At 38.4% G+C, this 21,451-nt stretch overlaps 1 protein-coding gene across 1 annotated transcript; it reads right to left on the reverse strand.

The window, feature by feature from the left end:
• Positions 1 to 15,807: 15,807 nt before the first annotated feature.
• On the reverse strand, positions 15,808 to 16,470 carry LOC149158112 (uncharacterized). The gene has a single exon (XM_089433881.1). The coding sequence runs from the start codon at positions 16,468 to 16,470 to the stop codon at positions 15,808 to 15,810; it is 663 nt and encodes a 220-aa protein (XP_089290007.1).
• Between the last annotated feature and the right edge of the window lie 4,981 nt (positions 16,471 to 21,451).

A 21,451-nucleotide genomic window follows, 5' to 3' on the forward strand; every position in this document is an offset into this window, starting at 1 on the left:
TTGTAAAGTTTTTCTTTTGGTTAAGTATATATATATATATATGCAACTTTAAGTTATCACATAACTTTAATGTAAAGTGTATTTTACTTAAATTATAAAAGTGAATCACTACAAAGTAGTTTTAATGTTTTTTTTAAAAGTACTTTTCAAGTAACGTTAATTTATAAAGTAACTCATTATAAAAGTGATTCTTAGTTGTTTTATAAAAGTGATAAACTTCATATAACTTATTTGTACAAGTCAATGGAAAAGTTAGAGAAGGAAAGTAATTTATTTATTTATTAGCAACCACATTATGTGTCCATCACAATGCGGGCCAGCCTTTACCTACCACATGGCACTTTGGTTACTTTCTATTAATCTTGCTCTTGGAAAGGGCATAATGTTACATCTTAAGTTCGTTTTTAGTGCATTTTCTTTTTAAATTTGCATATTTTTTCAAGAACTTTCCATCTAGACAATTAGTTTATTATTTTGAAGCCATATCTCATGCATATTTTAATTTGCTTAGTCCAAGCCATACCAACCACTTCTTATGAAAATCTTATATGGAGGATGTACTACAAAGTAAAGGATTTTACCGTATTACCTTGGGAAAAGAAAAAGTCCCCATTAATGTCACAAAAAGTGAAATGAGATAATACAATTGACGATGCATATGGATTAATCGAAATTTCCATCTCTACCCATTTACAATTTCACCTTCAAGGAATTGGGGATCGATATGAAGTTTGAGAAAATATGGAAATCATATTTGGTAAACACAATGAGATTCGAGCGTTGGAAACCAGGGAAATATTGAGACGGGGGTGAATTAATATTTTAAAACTTTTTAACAATTATTTAGCCAAATAATCACATTCAACAATGCAACAAACATAAAGTTTGAACATGAGATGTTTATGTGGAAACCCATACGGGAGGAAACCACAAATTATTTTTTATTATGATGTAAATGCAATCACCATCTCCAATTCACATCAATTATGTAGGCGCCAACCTAGAGGAGGCTCCAACCCCCTTTTCTTTGCAAGCACCCACTTGCTGGAAGCACCAAAACATTGATATTTACAAGCACCAACCTAAAGTAGACTCCAATCCCCTAATATACAAGCACCTACTTGCTTATCCTATCAAATCCTTTATTCCATACATTTTTAGACTTAAATATGAGGCTCTTTAATTGAAATTTTACTGACACAATTGTTAAATCTCATATCTAAATATCCTCTTTGATATTTATTCTGCAACACCCTCCTTCTCTCTGATTCTATGATTCAATTAAGTTTCCTCACCATTTTTTCTTCTCCCTCACTGAATTGCACTTGGATGCAATTTCTTTTCTGTAATTTCATTCTGAACACTTCATACGTGTAATTATCAAACTCACAACAACTCCAAATCTTAATTGATCTACACACTCAGCGTTCAACCAACACTTAATCTTCAACTTTGTCTTGGACCTACTTCTCTTCTACGTGCTACTCAACTCCCTCTTTTCTCTTTGTTCTATTTGAGCTACTTGTGCTTATGTGTGTAAACAACAACTACAATTGTTCAATTTGCATGGGAACTTCTCCATTCTCATGTTGTTTTTCTACCTTTTATAGATATAGCTTCTTTATTTTTTCCCTACGAGACTTTAATACTTTGTTTTTTTAACTAAAATTTGGCACCCGACATCACCAAATTTCCATCTCGTAGCCCTCAGATTTCAAATCCATTACGAATGTGACCATGGGCCAAAACCGAGTGTTTAAGCCCCAAGGGCGCTTAGGTTTGGACTAGTGCAATTCACCTAGCGTTAAATATACAACACTTTCTAAGGCATGACAAGTGATCTGATTAAAAGTGACGACATAGAAGTCACTTTGATCCCCTGTCTCCCCCCCACCCCACCACCACCCCCCCCCCCCCCAAATCGACTATTTGAACTTTAAAAGGGGGTGGGGGATCCACTTTTGTCTTATGTGTAATTAAATATCCCTAATTTTTTAAAGTGTGCCCCATGATCCCATGGTTTGATCAAAGTTGATGGAGAAAAGGCACTTCGAGCACCCCCCACTTATCCGAGCTTTAATGGCGGGGGGGTGGTGAATTTTTTTTGTCATATGTGATTTACTATCGTGCAATGTGGCACCAAATGAGGTTAATAGCACCCATTGCATGCCGTTGTCACTATGCATTGATGGTTTATGGACAATGGGGCATGTCATGTCCACATCACTGCCACATCATTGTCTGCCACTTGTCATTCCATGTCACTTCCACATGTCACTCAGAAAAGGGCCACTTGCCCACCCAAAAAGGCCAAATCCACTTGCCACGTGTTTTGAACATGGGGTGCCACATCATAATCTGTCACCTATCTCTACCACTTCACCTTGCCATGTCATCTACGGTCCACCTACAATTTGGCGCTGGGAAATCCAATATATAACTTCATTCTCTGTGTATTACTTGTTGGGTCTTCCCACCCCAAATGTCCAGATAAACACTGAGAGACCAGATTAATATGGTTATCCACCCATCCATATTGTGAAACAATATCTGACCAACTTGGCCCCCTAGATGGTTGGATATCTAGTGGCCATTCAAAACCATGACCCATCAGAACCATACTTAGACTGCATCACTTCAAACTCATATTTTTCTTCGTTCCTAGAGAGTTAGACTAAGTGCTATAAACCATTGAAAATCTCTCTGAGAGGGATATCCAACCAAGCACTTTTCATGTGATTTTGAACAAGTTAATTGTAGACAAAATGCCTTCAAACATAGGCTACTAGGCTACACGTCTAGCAGTCAACAAATACAACCTGCTAAACTTATAATACTCAGTAAGCAACCAAGACATCAAAATCTTAGCACACTGTGAATAAAATCAGTATCTCCCCCTGAACTTGACATCACTTGACATCAACTACCAACATGCTCAACAATCGCCCCCTTTGGCATTGAAAAAAATACCACCTGACATCGTTGGTCATTAACGAATTTTGGTATTGACTGCCCCTATCAGGCTGAAGAAACTACCACTGCTTACTCATTATCCCCTTTTTCTTTTGAAGTGCCAAGGTCTTCCCATTCTACTCTGGGATTTGAGGTGTCAATGGTTGATCATTCCCCCCCTTTGACATCAATGGAAAAGGGATTTAGCTACTCCCCCTTAAATGGATATAACAAACTGTTGAGTTTAATTTCTTTCGAAACTTATTGGTAGTTGTAACTTAAACTAATGCAAGGAAGAACAAGGATAAGTTATGAAACATGCAAAATTTCCATTTCACCATTCTTGGATTGCACTCTACTCCCCCTAAATTTGTACTACTCATGTTGATCTTAAAGCTCCCCCTAAGCTTGGTCACTTTTCTTTTCTATAACCATACAACTATCCTTAGACATATTTGGACAACTACCTACTTTGTTGGTGAAGAAAAATAGTGAAGAGATGAGTGGGAAATCACTCCCAAATTTTGCCTCAAGTACTCAAATGGCTCTTGAGCAAGAGGCTTGGTGAAGATACCAGTAACTTGCTCTTTTGTGGATATGTACTCCAACCTCACAATATGATAAACCACGTGTTCTCTAAGAAAATGACACTTTATGAGGATATGCTTGGTTTTTGAGTGAAGAATATGATTCTTGCATATACTAATAACACTTACATTATCACATATAATGGGAATGGGTTCATTATAAGTTACCTTCATGTCTTATAATGTGTGCTTCATCCATAAAATCTGAGTGAAACTTGTTGCAACTGCTTTGTACTCGACTTCAACAATAGAGAGTGAGATAGAAGTTTGTTTTTTTCTCAACCAAGCCACCAAACAATTCCATAGGAAGAAAGCACCACCACTTGTGCTTTTCATATAATCTATACTTTCAGCCCAATCAACATCTGTGTATGCAGTGAAAGAGAAGTTTTTTCATTTTGGATACCATATACCAAAGTCTATTGTGCCTCTTACACACCAGAAAATTCTCTTGGAAACTAAGAGATGATTTTGTTTGGGGATTGAATGATACCTTGAAACTACACCAACAACTTGCATAATGTCTAGCCTTGGGGCTGTTAGGTACAAGAGGTTTCCAATAATTAATATGAACATTGATTGATTTACTTATAGTGCATCATCTTTGTTGAGTTTACATCCAATGACCATAGGAGCACTAATAAGAGAACATTCTTCCATCACAAACTTCTTTAAAATTTATTTGAGGTACTTTTCTTGGGAAATAAACATGCCTTTTGTTGATTGTGTAATTTGTAAACCAAGGAAGAATGAGAGTTCCCCAAGCATATACATCTTGAATTCAACTTGTATTTCATCTATAAAATTTTGGCTAAGTAAATCTGCATCACTACCAAAAACGATGTTATCAAGATAAATAATAAAAACCAAAATATTATCATTTTCAAATTTGATATATAAATTACTATCAGTTGCCCCTCTTTTGAAGCCTTGTTGTTGTAGGTATTTGTATAATCTTGAATACCATGCCCTAAGTGCTTGCTTTAGTCCATACAATGCCCCTTTCAGCGTACATACTTTCTGAGGATTTTCTGATAGCTGAAAACCTTCAGGTTATTCTATATAAACCTCCTCTTTAGGCTCTCCATTCAAGAACAATGATTTTACATCCATATGATGTAATTTGAAATTTTTATGATAGGAAATTGCTAGAAACATTTAATTGCCTCTAATCTTGCTATAAGAGAAATTTTTTCTTCCAAATATGTTCCTTTAACCTAAGCATAGCCTTTCCATACTAATTTGGCCTTATTTCTCACAACTTGTCCATCCTCATTTAATTTGTTCCTAAAGACCCATTTTGTGCGAATACCATTTTTATTTGATGGTCTTGGAACTCATTCCCAAGTCTGATATTTTTCAATATGATCGAATTCCTCATTCATGGCTTTTATCCAGTTCTTATCCTAACTTCCCTAAGAAAAATCTTTGGGCTCAATCATGGACCACATAACAATGTGTGCTTGACTAGAAGTATTTATCAACTTTCTTCTAGTTTGAACTCCTGCTTCCTTATATCCAACAATCTAATTTGCAAGGTGGTGCCTTTTTACTTACCTTGAAGGGGTTTTTGCATAAGTGCATGCTACCTCTTCTTCTCCTAATTATTCATGTTGTTAATCTTCATAATCATTGCTGATCTAATTAGGTGGGTTGACATGTCTTGGATTCTTTCTTTTGATAGGTAAATCCTCACCCACTCTTACATCAATGTTGTCTACAATATTGCATAGTCGTTTATTATAACATCTATAACGTTTGCTCTTAGTTGAATATCCTAAAAATAGCCCTTCATAAGCTCTTCAAGCCTTGTTGTTATAGGTATTTGTATAATCTTGAATACCATACCCTAAGTGCTTGATTTAGTCCATACAATTCCTCTTTTAGCCTACATACTTCTTGAGGATTGTTTGATAGTTGAAAACCTTCAAGTTGTTCTATATAAACCTCTTCTTTAGGCTCTCCGTTCAAGAACATTGATTTTACATCCATATGATATAATTTGAAATTTTTATGATAGGAAAATGCTAGAAACATTCTAATTGCATCTAATATTGCTACAAGAGAAAAAATTTCTTCCAAATTTCCTCCTTTAACCTAAGCATAGCCTTTCCATACTGACTTGGCCTTATTTCTCTCAACTTGTCCATCCTCATTTAATTTGTACCTAAAGACCAATTTGATGCCAATGCCATTTTTATTTGATGGTCTTGGAACTCATTCCCAAGTTTGATATTTTTCAATTTGATCTAACTCCTCATTCATGGATTTTGTCCAGTGCTTATCCTAACTTTCTTGAGAAAAATCTTTGGACTCAATCATGGACAACATAACAGTGTGTATTTTACCAGAGGTACGGGACCAAAGAGAGAGCTGAGAGAGCCCGCGCCTCCCTCCCACGCCTGCCCCTGCTGCTGCTGCGTACCCTCTGCGCGCCTGCGCCTAGCAGCGCTGCTGCTGGGCTGCCTCCTCTGCCGGACTGCTCCCTCTGCCATCCTGGGGCCTCCTGCCCGCTTCTCTTGGGGGCCTGCGGCCCTTCCCTCCCTCTGCCTTTCGCAGGAGCGCCTCTGGCGCTGCTGATACCCTCTGCAATGGATCCACCAAACAAAGAGCAAGATGACCTGGAGAAGACTTTTGCCTCATTAATCCAAGAGAATACCACTGAGAAAATACGCCCCTCTGCCTCAAAGTTCATCAAGAAGCTGGATGAAATCCCGGAAGTCTCGCTCCCTCCTGCCCTTCCGAGGAAAGCAGCAGTTGCCCTAGCTGATCGTGGTTTGGTTGGCCAGTTCACGGGACTATGGCCATCCCCCCGAACAGTTCAGCGATGGGTAGAAAGGAACTGGAACTCAATGGTCCAAGGGAAGATAGCAATAAGATTCTGTGGGAGGGGATTCTTTACCTTCCTTTTCGAAACGGTGGAAGATCGTAATCTCATCTTCAGGAACGGCCCCTACTTCATGGACACCAGAGGCCTTTATCTAAACAGATGGACTCCTGACTTTGATCCAGAGATGGATGTTCCGAGTGCTGTTCCGGTCTGGGTCCGTCTTCCCCATCTGCCCCTCCACTGCTGGGGAGATGAATCTGTGAAAGCCATAGGGAATGCTGTAGGGAAATATATCGACAGATCGGAACCAAAGGAGAATATGCACGCATGTGCAAGGATATGTGTAGAAGTGGACCTGGGGAAAGGATTGCCGGAAGCGATCAAACTTAAGGTGGACCAGTGGACGCATATACAGCAAGTGGACTACGAACAGCTGCCGTTCAAGTGCAAGGTATGTCACGAGTATGGGCATTTTGCCAATAGATGTAGTAAAAATAAACTAGTAGACTCTGATAACAATGTGGAAGCTCCGGAAGAAGCATGGGAAATTGTAAAGAAGAAAAAGACAAATCCTCCCCCTGGAACCTCCTCAAAGCCCCCTATTGATAACTCAAACCCTCATTCCCTTCCAACCGGATCTGACCCTTCTTTCCCCTCCTCCTCCAACCCTTTCGAATCTCTATCTGCTGAGGACCCCTCCTCCCCCCCCTCTCTCCGAGAGGTCCCAAATCAACCCCTCCCTCCCCCCCTCAGACTTCCCCCCCCCAAACTGTTGAAAGAATCTTAACAAGGAACAAAGCGAAGGAAAACATCACATCCACAGACCCACCCAGAAAAGTTGGAAGGAAATCAAACAAAGAGATAAGGGATGAGAATGCCGCAAAGGAAATGGCCACAGGGACCCAACAACCAATGGACACATATCTTGATAAGACCAAAGGAAGCGGGGAGAAGGTAAAGGAGAAAGGTGGAACTCACAATAAACAAAGTAAGTGATGAATCTGGTCTCTTGGAACTGTAGGGGGATGGGCTCCTCCCTAAAAGCTAATGCAGTCCGTGACCTTCTCAAATTGGAACACCCAGACTTTCTACTACTTCAGGAGACCAAAATCACCGAGCAGGATTTTCAAAGCAGTGTGAAAAGAAGCAGAAGCTATGAAGGAATAGCAATAAGCGCAGCAGGAGCCTCAGGCGGAATAGGTACAATTTGGAACAAAACTAAATGGAAACTCAAAGATAGCAGGCAGAACAGATGGTGGTTAAGACTAGATATGCAAAACATATCTAAGACAGAAGACTACACGATATACAACATTTACGCCCCCCCCCACTTTAGAGAAAAAGCTTCATGCTGGGAATCGGTCAGCACAGACTTAATGAGTGCCCAAGGTAGAAATATCTTCCTGGGAGGAGACTTGAATTTGATAAGGAATGCAGAAGAGAAGATGGGAGGGAATTTTTTTGCAGATCCATCAAGGGATGCATTGGAAAAAATCATCCAAGATCACAGTTTTGTGGATATCCCGCCTCAGAACGGGCGGTTCACTTGGTCAAACAAGAGAACAGGGAAAAATAACATCAAAGAGAGATTGGACCGTATTCTGGTTCAAGAAAGAATTGTGGCCATCTTCCCAAGGATCCAAAGCACAATTATCCAAGGCTTTATGTCAGATCATAAACCAGTGGCACTGCATCTGGTTAAAGGGGAAAACATGGGGCCATTACCCTTTAAGTATAACAGAGCTTGGGACAGCAGTGAAGACTTTAGGAATTTGATAAAGGAAAATTGGGCAACAGAAGTTACAGGCTCTCCGCACTTTATATGGGAAACTAAGATTAAACGGCTCCGGACAGCCATCAAACAATGGGCAAGAAATTACGCCACAGAGGAGGGAAAAAGGAAAACCGCCCTACAAATAAAGCTTGCTGAGTGGAGTCAAGAAAAAGAGAAACGCCAAGATACAGAAGAAGATTTAAGGAAGGAAAAGGAATTATACATGGAGCAGTATAAGCAGAACCGGGTGGAGGAGGAAGAGCAAAGGCAAAAATCGAGATGCCTCTGGCTCAAATCAGGCGACAAGAATACATCTTTCTTTCATAACAGCATCAAATTGAGGAGAGCAGGGAACAACATAGGGAAAATCACAGTGGAGGGTAGAGTCCTAACAGAGCAGGAGGAGATCAAAGAAGCAGCGACCCATCACTTTCAAACTCTCTTGACTGCTGATCCTCAGTACTTGGAAAACCCGGAATTCCTAAACATAATTGAGAGCAAAATTACTGAAGCTCAAAACACTGAGCTAGATAAGGAGATAACGATGGAGGAGATAGTCAGATCTATCCAAAGCATGCCAATGGATAAGGCCCCAGGCCCAGATGGTTTCACAATGGCCTTTTACAGAACCCACTGGGAAATCATTAAGAAGGATTACATAAGAATGGCAAAGAATTTCTTTATTAAATGCAAAATGGGCAGCAGCATTAAGTCCTCCCATCTAGCCCTTATCCCCAAAGACCCAAACCCCCAATCATTTGACAGATTCCGCCCAATTTCTCTGTGTAATGTTTCGTACAAAATTATCACCAAGATATTGGCAAACAGGCTAAAACAAGTTCTTCCCTCCCTCATATCCGAGAACCAAGGAGGCTTTGTACCTAGGAGACACATCACGGATAATGTCATTCTAATACAAGAGGCAATACATAGCAGCATATCCAGAAAGGAGAGGGGCATGGTCATTAAACTGGACATGGCGAATGCCTTTGATCGAGTAAACCACTCATTCCTCAAGGCAGTCCTAAAGAAATTTGGTATCTCAGAGAACTTTACTAACCGGGTCATGGAATGTATCTCTCATAATTGGACAGCTCCCCTTATCAATGGAAGGCCCTGCAGTGCCTTCAAGAGTTCTAGAGGCTTGAGGCAGGGATGCCCGTTGTCACCATCTCTCTACATTATAATGGCTGAAACCCTCAGCTTGCACTTGGAGAACAAGCGAAAATCAAAAGAAATAACAGGGGTGGACATAGTTCGCGGTTCAAAGGGAATCAATCACTCCCTTTTTGCAGATGACACTCTGCTGATAGGGGGTGCTTCCAGCATTATTGCCCGGAGATTCAAGAGCACACTGGAAAGGTTTCTACAAGCCTCTGGAGGCAGATTGAACAACAACAAATGCATGATTTACACCTGGAATGTTCCAAGAAACATAACCCAGAGAATATCCATAATTATGGAAATACCCGCACAAGGGAATTGGTCCCATTTCATGTATTTAGGGCTGCCTTTAGCCAAGGAAACTATTAAAGCTGAGATCTGGGTAAAACTAATCGAGAAGCTAAGAGGGAAACTACAAAGCTGGGGAGTGTATTGGCTTAATTTGGCAGGCAGAACTATCCTCATCAAGGCCATTCTTTCAGCCCTTCCAATCTATCAATTTGCTACTACCCTCGCCCCGGCAGGCATCCATAAGCACATGGAACTGATTATCAGAAGTTTCTTGTGGCAAGGAGGAAAGCAAGACACAAAGAAATTCAGCTTGGTAAAATGGGATAAGGTCACTCTTCCCTTAGAAAAAGGAGGAATCGGAATCAGAATTCCAAGACTCGCTAACATGGCAATGGGCTATAAACTAGTTTGGAGAATTCTAAATGAGAAAGGGGCTTGGTGGACAGAGGTCATCAAGAGGAAGTACTTAAATGGGACCAATAGTAGCATCCTCTCAGAAACCATCACTGAAAGACAATGCACTCCTGTTTGGAAGCTGATCAAAAAGACACTTCCTCATTTCAAATCTTGCATCTCCAGGGCTCCGGGGAATGGCAAAGATATAAATATCTGGGAGGACAGGATCATGGGCAAGGAAGCAAGGGCAATGCTCCCCAACTTCAGGGCCCTGCAAAGGTGGATGGCAGAAGCTAAGATCAAATCTTTATATGATCTCTCTCTATGGGATCAGGACTGTTGGATAGGCTGGAGGCCTCTCTCCCTCCCGGATAACCTCAAGAACCCCTGGACTGAGCTCAAATCCTCTTTGATAGGCTCAGCCCCTACAAACAGAACTGCAGAAGACAAATATGTCTGGGACCCCAATGGGGGAAGTTATACGGTCAAGGAGGGATACAAAGTTCTGCAAAACGCCTCAGCAATAAACAATTGGCCATTTTACAAAGCTGCGTGGAGAACTGAGTGTTTGCCAAAGGTAAAGTTTTTTAATTGGACCCTTCTGCATGGTAAAGTCCTCACTGCAGAAAATCTCAGGAAGAAGGGCATCCATGGACCTTCAATTTGCTGCATGTGTAGGGAGGAAGAGGAAAGCAGCACTCATCTATTTAGGGATTGCCCCTTCGCAAGAGCTTGTTGGAACCACATTATCAGCCCTCTAAGCATCAGTGATCTCCCCAACCAAATCAATCTTCTTCAGAAACAATGGGGAAACAGCTTCCCTCAAGCTGGTAAGTGTAAAGGCCTGGTCAAAAGGATATGGAACAGCATCCCTGCTAATCTTTGCTGGCAGATATGGCTCGCTAGGAATAAGTGTATCTTCAAAGACAAAAAACCAAGCATTTCCAGCGTTCTTGCCAAAACAATGGCCCTCATCTCTGAGACCATTGAGGCAAATGGCAGAACTCAGGTAGAGCTGGACTTGGCAGATGAAGGAGTCAAAGAATGGATCAGCAAGTTCAAACACAAAACGGGAACTAAGGAGCAAGCAAACACGGAAGGAAGGAAGTCAGAATGGAAATTGAGAGGAACGAAAGAAGAAGTGAAACAGTGGATAAAAAATCAAAACAAACCTACCTTGTACTTCGATGGGGCATCAAAGAACAACCCGGGCAAAGCGGGAGCAGGTGGAATTATCAAAGACTGTCAAGGAAGAAACATTGCGACTTTTGAATGGGGCCTGGGCACCATGACAAACAACAAGGCGGAGGCATACAGCCTCCTTCTTGGGACAGGCATAGCCAGGAATCTTGGTCTAAAAAGTCTCTTAATAATGGGCGATTCTGCTATTATTATAGCAGCCATGACATCGGGAAGAGACTTCAAACAAGTTGCTCTAAACAGAATCAAAGAAAGGATTATGGAAAACATTAGGACTCTCGGGGAAGTCTCATTCAAGCACATCCTCAGAGCAAATAATGGAGAAGCAGACGAACTAGCGAATAAGGCAACTGAAAGGCTAACAGGTCAAGTAAAAGAAAATGAAGTTGTGTATGAGAAAACCATTCCCTAAGTGGATCCCCCTCAACGCCTCGTCCATGAAGCCCTGTCACCTCAGGAACAATTTATCCCGTACCTGGTCCTTCCCCAATCCTCCCCTCTGCTCCAACTGGCAACATTGGAAATCCAAGCGTCCTCATGATCTGAACCACAATTCTGAGCCATATCTCACCGGGATCTCCTATCTGATCAGCGCAGACATCTTCAGGATTTGGGATCTTATCCTTCACCTCCGCACGTTCCTTGGCAGCAGGAAAATCATCACAGCTGAACTCTCCACTTCCAAGAACAGAACCGTCCAGAACAGATTAGAGCTCATGAGGCTCCTCCAGGGTCCTATAAATTGCAGTCGCACTTCTTGCAACAACACAGCTCAAGAGGAGTATTACTCTGCGTCAGTCAATAGCAGTTGTGACTTATGCAACCGCTTATGCTCCAAGCGTAGGTATCTGGTAGAAGAATTCAACTCACGGGAAGCAGAGCTCCGCTACGAGCCCCTGGTAACTGTGGTTTTATTCTTTGTTTTTTATTCGCTGACCGTTTCATTTCTGAAGTGCAGCAGGGTCTTTGATGTCTCCTCTCAGCCCACTCTCAGGCCTCTAAGTAATCTCCACTCCCTAGTGAGATTACACCCTAGTGGCATCGCCTTCCCCTCTACGTTGCTCCCATCTCCTCCCACAAGCAGTGGTGTTTCCTCTGTTTCGCTGCCCACATTCCCTCCCTCAAGACTTGGTATTCTCTCTGTTCGGATGGCAGATCAGCAACAACAACCAGCGGGCCAGGCTCAACCAGGCAACCCTCTGGGCAACATATTTAACAACAAGGACTGCACCATGTGCAAGGCTCACACATTTATGATAAATCGCCTGACTCAGCAACTCAAAGAGCTGCAAGAAGACTATCATGCAGACAGGAATTCAAAGCGGAAAAAATTGGATAAGAGGAAGACAGAGATCGAAGCATTAAAAGAAAGATGCAGCCACCTGGAGGCTGCCATAGAGCATATTCGCTCCCTTACCCAGAGCTACCAAGCTGAAGCTTCAACCAAGGCAAGCGTCAGGAATCCAGATGACTCAGTCACTCAACATTACCCTTAACGGATGCAATGTAAATTTAGATGGATAGGGGGTTCTTTTGTCAGGCAATATAGTCGCCTTTGTTTTGCTTTCCGTTTAAACAAAAGGAGCAGCGAGAAATATGGGTCTGCGTACCCTCTTTTGAATCTCAGCACAAAGCTCCATCTCCCTTATGTACTTGAATTCTGTACCGCAGGCTTTTATAATATATAAGTACCCGACTTCGTTAAAAAAAAAAAAAACATAACAGTGTGTGCTTGACTAGAAGTATTTATCAACTGTCTTCTAGTTTGAACTCCTACTTCCTTATATCCAACAATATAATATGCGAGGTGATGCTTTTGTACTTACCTTGAAGGGGTTTTTGCATGGGTGCTTTCTACCTCTTCTTCTCTTGATTCTTCATGTTGTTCATCTTCATAATCATTGTTGATTTAATTAGGTGGGATGACATATCTTGGCTTCTTTCTTTTGAGAGGTAAATCCTCATCCACTCTTACATCAATGTTGTCTACAATATTTCATATTTGTTTATTATAACATATATAGCCTTTGATCTTAGTTGAATATCCTAAAAATATCCCTTCATAAGCTCTTGCATCAAACTCACCAAAATTGTCATCATTATTTTTGATGTAACACTTGCTACCAAAGACTTTGAAGTGCTTTATTGAGGTTGGTTTTTCATACCACAATTCATAGGGAGTATTGTCATTGTTAGGTATAAGGTTTGATTTATTTAAAATATGGATTTTGTATGAATAAATTTAGCCCAAAAAGTGTTTGGAAGATCCAACATAGCACTAGCCATTTGTTGTATTGATTTGTTTTACCTCTCGTCCACACCATTTTGTTGTGGAGTTTTTGCAATTGTGAATTGCCTTTGTATGCCATGTTCTTCACAAAAATTATCAAACTCATTTGAAGTAAATTCCCCACCTTTGTCTGGCCTTAGGCACTTTAATTTACAATCAATTTGGCTTTTAGTTAGAGCTTTGAAGACTTTAAAGTTATCAAATGCCTCAGATTTATCCTTTAAAAATGCAATCCAAGTTATCCTGGTATAATCATCAATAATTAAAATAAAATATCATTCACGACTTGGGGTCTTAGTTCTTAAGGGGCCACATAAGTCTTTATGAACTAGTTGTAGAGAACTGGTAGATGAGTTTTCTTTTATCTTGAAGGGCACTCGAACTTGCTTGCAATTTGGCATGATCTACAAATTGTATTACTTGGCTTTGAATTTTTTTGCAAGTCCCTTACAACTTCCTTTTTGTCGAGCTTCACAATATGGTCAAAGTTCAAGTGTTCCAACATTTTGTGACATAACCAACTCTCATCAAGATTACCCAAACAACATTGCTCATTTTCCTCATTTAGTATGCATACATTACTTGGTGTTATTGTAGCCTTTGATACTGCTTTCCTAGTGTTTGATGTTTTTATTTCACATCCTTTGGAGTGAAAGGTGACATCATACCCCTGGTCACACATTTGACTCACACTCAACAAATTGTGCTTGATTCCATCTACAAAAAGAACAATTTGAGCCTTGCCTCTTCCATTAACCAATCTAATTGTGCCTTTGCCCATGATATTTCATAGACCATCATTACCAAAAGTAACATTGCATGACTTGTTTTTTCTTAGTGACAATAATTTACTCCTATCACTAGTCATATGCTTGAGCATCCATTATCCACATACCAATGGCTTCCTTGGTTTTGAGCGTATAAGGCAATGCTACATTCTTCTTCCGTTTTTGCCTTTGTCTTCTTTCGTGTTTTAGCTTCTTCTTGTGCTTACTTGATCTTAGGAGAAGATCTAAGTTTGTTGGTTTTACAATAAATTTCCTTATATCCATAGTTATGACTGTTATAACATTTAACATAATCAAATAAAGGAGCAAAACAATTGTTGTCCTTGGGATTATTCCTATGTTTATTTACAAATATGTTATCTTTGTTTGATTGACAATCTTTATTTTTTATTTCTTACATAATTATTTCCAAGATATGATCTATAATTTACAACCTTATGTCCAAAATTTGTACATGAATAACAATATCCATAGAAAATATTTTTGTACCTGGGAGCAATTTTCCTTTGAGGATATTATTTGTTGATTCCTTGGTGGCTTTCTCTTTGAGGGAAAAGTGGTTTTTATTGATTTCTCGCTTGACCTTAGTGGCTATTCGAATGGCTATACCTTGCACTCCTTTGTTGCCACTAAGTTTTATTAATATATCTTATTACCTTGTTGTCATGTTCTTCTTTTTGTTGTTGTTGTTTGTGATTATTTCCTTGGATTCCATTGTTGTTACATCGTTTTAGAGCTTCAATGAAGTTGATTAGTTCTTTGTCTTCAAGTTTTTTTGAGCTTGTCTCTTGTTCATAACCCGAGCTAGTCTTGATGAAACGGTGTCTTTCAACACTCAAAATTTCATCTAATTTGATAATTTTTTTAATAATCTTAGATTTTGGTTGAATTAACCCTTGGTTTTCTCTAATTCCTTTCTAAGGGAGAGTATCTCTTCCTCTATATTTTCACACTTCTTGCCCTTATCTTTCAACTATTGTGACAAAGTATCTTCAAACTTCTTTGCTTCCTCCAACTCAACTTTCAGAAGAAGAAGTGATGAGTCTTCAGATTTGTGCTCTTCTCTTCCATGCTTAATCAATAATTCTTTTTTCTTCTTATCCTTTTTCTTGAGTCTTTGTATTTCCTCTAAAGTACTGACTAGTTCTCCTTCCAGATGTACTACAACTTCTTATTCATCTAAGTAATAAAAAGTCTCATCTTTCATCATGGGTATCTATAACCATTAACATGAAGTCATTTGTTTTTTCTTCATTAGAGGGTTGTTCATCCTCATCCCCTAAGGAGTTATTATATTCTTGGGTATAAAAACTCTTCTTGAAGTTGTTTTCCTTATTTACTTTCCTATATTTATCCTTCTCTTTATGGTCATATTCATTCTTTTCTTTCTTATGTGGACATTTAGATGCATAGTGACCTACTTTTTCACAATTGAAACATTTGAAGGGCAACTTACCTTTGTATTTGCTGAATTATCTTTTCAATCTTCTGACAAACTTGGCCTCTTCTTCATCAAATCCATATCTCAAGTCTTATTACTCTTCTTTTCTCTTCTTATCACCTTTGAAGGATGCTTCCTTTGATGTAGATATTCCATTTGAGTCTCTCGTTTCATAGGCAATTAGTGTTCTATGCAACTGATCCAATGTTAATGTGTTTATATTTTGCATCTCCTCAATGCCTGATACTTTGGAATTGGATCTGGAAGGAAGAGATCTCAACACCTTTTTAAGTACAAGGGAATCATCCACATGTTCATCAAAATATCTTATGGTGTTGAACATTTCATCCATGTGAAGGAAAAATTTGGTAATGTCCTCATCCTCATTCATCTTCAGTGATTCAAATTGCATTCTATAAACTTGAAGTTTAGCCTTCTTTACCTTGCTATCGCCTTCATAGAAACTCATCAACTTATCCCATATTTCTTTGGCTATGTTGTAGTGCATGAGTTTAACCAACTCAAATTCAGGAAAACCACTTAGGATTGCATTCATTGCTTTACCATTGTAAGAGAAATTGATCTTATCATCTTTTTCAACCAATACATTTGGATTTTTATGGAAATTTTGCACTGCATCCCAAGCATATGCACCAAGAGACATTATGTAAGTTCTCATTCTTACCTTACAAAATGCATAATTCGTTCCAATGAATAAAGGTGCTTTGTTGGTGAAATTTCCATCATGGTTGGCCATTGTAACTGATCTATCTTCTAGTTGTTAGACTACTACTGAAGGAAATAGCTATGATAACCAAGAAAATACTAAGAGAAGGGATAAATAAATATTTTAAATCTTTTAACGTTTATTTAGCCAAATAAACACATTTAACAATGCAACAATGCATCAATCACATAAAGTTTGAACACAAGATGTTTATGTGGAAAAACAACAAATTATTTTTTATTATGATGCAAATGCAAGCAACAACTCCAAATTACATCAAATTATGTAGGAACCAACCTATAGGAGGATCCAATCCCCTTTTCTTTGCAAGCACCAACTCCTTGATCTTTATAGGCACCAACCTGAAGGAGACTCCAATCCCCAGATTTACAAGCACCTACTTTCTCATCCTATCAGATCCTTTGTTTCATACATTTTCAAACTTAAATCTAAGGCTCTTACTTGAAATGTTACTAACACAATTGTTAAATCTTAGATCTGAATATTCTCTTTAATCTTTGTTTTGGAACACCATCCTTCTCTCTGATTAATTGATTCAATTAAGGTTCCTCACCATTTTTTATTCTCCCTCGCTAATCTGCACTTGGATGCAATTTCTTTTATCTAATTTAATTCTCAATGATTTAGAATTCAATTCTCAAACTCATAGTATTTCCATATCTTAACAGATTTTCGCATGCAAAATTTAACCAACACTCAATCTTTAGCTCTGTGTCAAGTCTGCTTCTCTTCTATATGTTTCTCAACTCCCTCTTTTCTCTTCATTCATCTTCCACAAGTCATGAGCACAGGGTGACACATCATCATTTTCCACTTGTCTCTGTCAAGTCACCTTGCCATGTCTTCTAACGCCATATCTAGTTTGGAACTAGGAAATATGATATTTAACCTCATTATATGTGTGTTAACTATTGCATATTTCACATCCTGAATGCTCGAATAAGCATTGAGATCCCTAATCAATTTTGTTATCCAACAATCCAAACTATTAAACAACATATTCCTAGCTCGACCCCCTAGATGGGTTGATATCTTGTGGCCATTTGGAACCATGACCTGTCAGAACCATGCCTAGACTGCATCACTTCAAACTTGGATTTTTCTTCACTCTTGGAGAGTTGGACTAAGTGCCATATACCATTGGAACTCTCTTTCAGAGTGTTATCCAACCAAGCACTTCTTATGTGTTTTTGAGCAAGTTAGCTGCAGACAAAATGCCTTCAAATATAGTATATTGGGCTACACATCCAATAGTCAACAAAAACAACACACTAGACTTCCAATACTCAATAAACAACCAAGACATCATTGACATCAAATTTTAGCACATTGTGAATAAACTCAATAGGCTCCCCTTGAACTTGGTATCACTTGACAACAACTACCAATATGCTCAACATTGAGCCCACCAACATGAAAATAAATTAATTTCTTTAAATCCCGATGATATCACTTGCATTGAATATTATCTATCTAAGTTCAAAAAACTCAATTTTACTTCAAGACTATAAATTATAAACAAATGATTACCAATGTATATATATGATATTTTTGCAAATATTGATAGTACATGATTTTTTTGTATGTAGTTTTCTTTCCACTAGAGAAAATCTATGTATTGTTTACAAACCACAATCTCTTGAATATTTTTGTGATTCTTTCATTACAAAGCAATATTAGCTCTTGCATCTCAGAGTGATAAACCCTACAAGTATATCTAATAGAAGGATAAATCCAGGTATCTATAGAAGCAACATCCTCATAATGACAATAAAAACAAGGGTCTTAAACCCTCTCAACCAACTTCTACTACCAATGGTGGCAAAGAACAAAAAAGTAAGAAGACTAAGAAACATTGCAATTTTTGTGGGCAAGATGGTCACCTAGAGTCTAAATGTTTTAAATAGAAGGATACCTTACAAGCAACAACGAAAAACAACAACATAAATCATGATTTTTCCTCTTCTAGCTATTCTTTTCATGGACTTGCACTTTATGTTTTTAGTTTGTCCTTCGACGCAACATCTACTTCTTCTTACGAATGACTTATTGATTCAAGAGCATATCCATATTTTTTGTTTTTAATGAATGTAACAAAAAGTAAATATTTTTTTATGATACAAGATTTCTTAGTGTTTTGGAATATGGAATAATTAATTTAGATGATGGTATTAAAATGATTTATTTTCTTGTTATAAGTCTCTTCTACAACCTTCTATTTATATATCAAATCACTCATTTGAGTTAAGGTAAAATAATAGAGTTGTCACCTCACCAAGTTGTAATCAAGAATTTAAAATATCCTAACCATGCCTTAGCAATTGGAATTGTTGATGATATTACTAGGTTTCATAGGTTTGACAACTTTGGGTCATCGTCTTTTCAATCAATTTTTATTGCTCATAATGAAGACTTGAGCAAATTTTTGCATAAGCTATTTGATCCTCTAAACTAATTCTCATTGAGCAACTAGGTAATCAAAATATGTTGTTTTCATTTTCCTATCATTTCTTATAGAGATGGTATTTGTGTCAGTTGTGCTCTCAACAAACATCATTAGGAACTTTTTTTTTTAAATGTACGTCTCAATGTGCCTCAACCCTCTTGCAACTTTTTCATATTGATTTGTGTGTTATGCTTCCTTTTTCTTCTTTCCTTAGGTGCAAGTAATTCTTAACTGTTATTTATTTCATCTTCAAACACACTTAGGTCCATTTCTTAAAACTCAAGTGTGAATTTTTTGGCATGTTTGCAACCTACAAGATTTGTAGACAAACAATTTGGACATCAACTACAGAGGTTAAGAAAATATAATGAAGGTGAATATGTTAACAACAAATATAAAACTTACGAGGTTACATAGGGCATTTAGATTCAACATACTGTTCCATATACACCATAACAAAATGATGTTGTCAAGAGAAAGAATCATACATTCAAGGAAATGGAAAATTGTATGACCCAATCTAAGGGATTAGGTCTTTATTTTTGGGTGGAAGCCATGAATTGTGTTAATTACATAGTAAATCACACTTCCACAAAGGCTTTAAAAAAACAATATTATAAGAAGCATGAAGTAAAATCAAACCATATGTGACCCACTTCAATGTGTTTGGTAGTAAAGCACAAGCTTACATTTTTTATGAGAAAATGAAAGCATTACAATCTAAAAGTGAGAAGTGCATTTTTTTGGCTATTTTGAAATGTCAAAGGTTATAGAATTTTTGAACCCGAATCCAATGAAATATTATTAAGAGATATGTTATGTTTGACGAAAAACTTTTGGCCTATGAGCTTAATTTGGCGTTTGTGATTTCTTTGGGATTTTTGCCATCTTCTCTTCCAAACTTTTCTATTATCGATCCTATTTTGGTCTCTTATTTCAATGAAGATAGTGAGGATGAAAATCCACCTCTACCTACTCACCTAACTCTAGTTGGGTCCATTTAACATGAACTTGCACTAGAATGACCTCTTCCAAGATGGGTATGTCCAACATGAGAAGCAACTGGTGATCTTATTGGTGATCCTACGAATTTGTGTTGTACATGTTTAGAGTTATAGTGAGCCTCCTCTCTCTTGGCTTGAGCTTCAAAGAATCATGATCCAAAAATATTTGCAAAATCTTTTGGCCATCTATATTGGGACATCAAAATGAATGAAGAATAACTTTCCTTAATGATGAAAAATACCTAGGATCATGTACCTCTTCCAAAGGGAAGAAAACTTGTAAGACACAAATGGCTGTATAGAAGTAAGTATGAATCAAATGGAAGTGTTGAAATACATGTAAGGTTTGATTAAATTCAAAGGATTTTCCAAAATTGGAGGAATTGACTATAATAAAATATTTTCCCTCATAGCTAAAATGAATTCCATTTTCCTTCAAGTCCCCATCTCACATAAATGGGAGGTCCATCAAAGGGATGTTAAGTCTACCTTGTTGCATGGGGGTTCACAAGAAAAAAATTACATGGAACAACCTCTTGGCTATGTTTAGAGTGGTTGTAGCCTTGTTTGTTTCCTTAAGAGATGTCTCTATGGTCTTAAGCAAGCTCAAAATTGGTATGCTAAAATGAATAACTTTCTTTCTGACATCAACTTTTCTAAATGACATTTTGACCCTAATGTTTATACCAAGAAAGTAGGAAACCATCTCCTAATAATAGTTCTTTATGTTGATGACCTTATTCTCACTTGTAGTGAACCAAAAGTTTTAAAACATATGAAATCTATCCTTAAGAATAAATGTGAAATGGAAAATTTAGGTTATTTAAATTATTTCCTTGGCCTCCAAGTATTGCAAATCAAGGAAATAATTTCCCTTTCCCAGTATAAGCACGATTGTAACTTTCTTCACTACTTTCACATAGAAGATTGTAAACCAACACAATCTCCCTTCTAGTTTGTAGTCAAACTTACTGCCACTTGTACTACACTTGAAGTAGATGCCACTTCATACTATCCATTTGTAAACACACCCCCTCCTAACCACAAACCAAACTGGATTCAGAAGGAGGTGATTACTCTGCTGACCCAACTCCTAAAGTAAAATTATGTGAACAAGAGCTAAATTTTTTGATTTTTTTTCTTTCACTTTTCCAGAATTTCAAATATACAACATCATTGCGATTGTCTCATTGAGCCAATTCCAATGATATAAATTTCACCTCAATCTGGTTTATGGATCAAAATTTATGGTTGTTTAAAGATTGGCCAATATCACCCTCCCACGTCATCATGACACATATGTGGCACCTAACGCACTTGTGTGGCGACCCATGTGGAAAATGACGCACCCACGTGGTGGCCTCTGTGGCAGGCATGAACCTCGAGGTAGGTTAGGGTCGGCCTCTTCCCAGACACGCTTAATTTACACAAGGCGGGCCTAACCCCTGACCTCCTTGACATTTGACCTCCTAACCTGCGGGTGCAGTGAGTCAGGTCACCCAGCCGAAGGTCAGGCCTTCTAGGCTGACCTCCAACCTCC

The sequence above is a fragment of the Pinus tabuliformis genome, chromosome 5_2 (assembly GCF_031772625.1).
Source record: "Pinus tabuliformis cultivar Carrire ecotype Pingquan chromosome 5_2, CPIR1, whole genome shotgun sequence".
NCBI lineage: Eukaryota > Viridiplantae > Streptophyta > Pinopsida > Pinales > Pinaceae > Pinus > Pinus tabuliformis.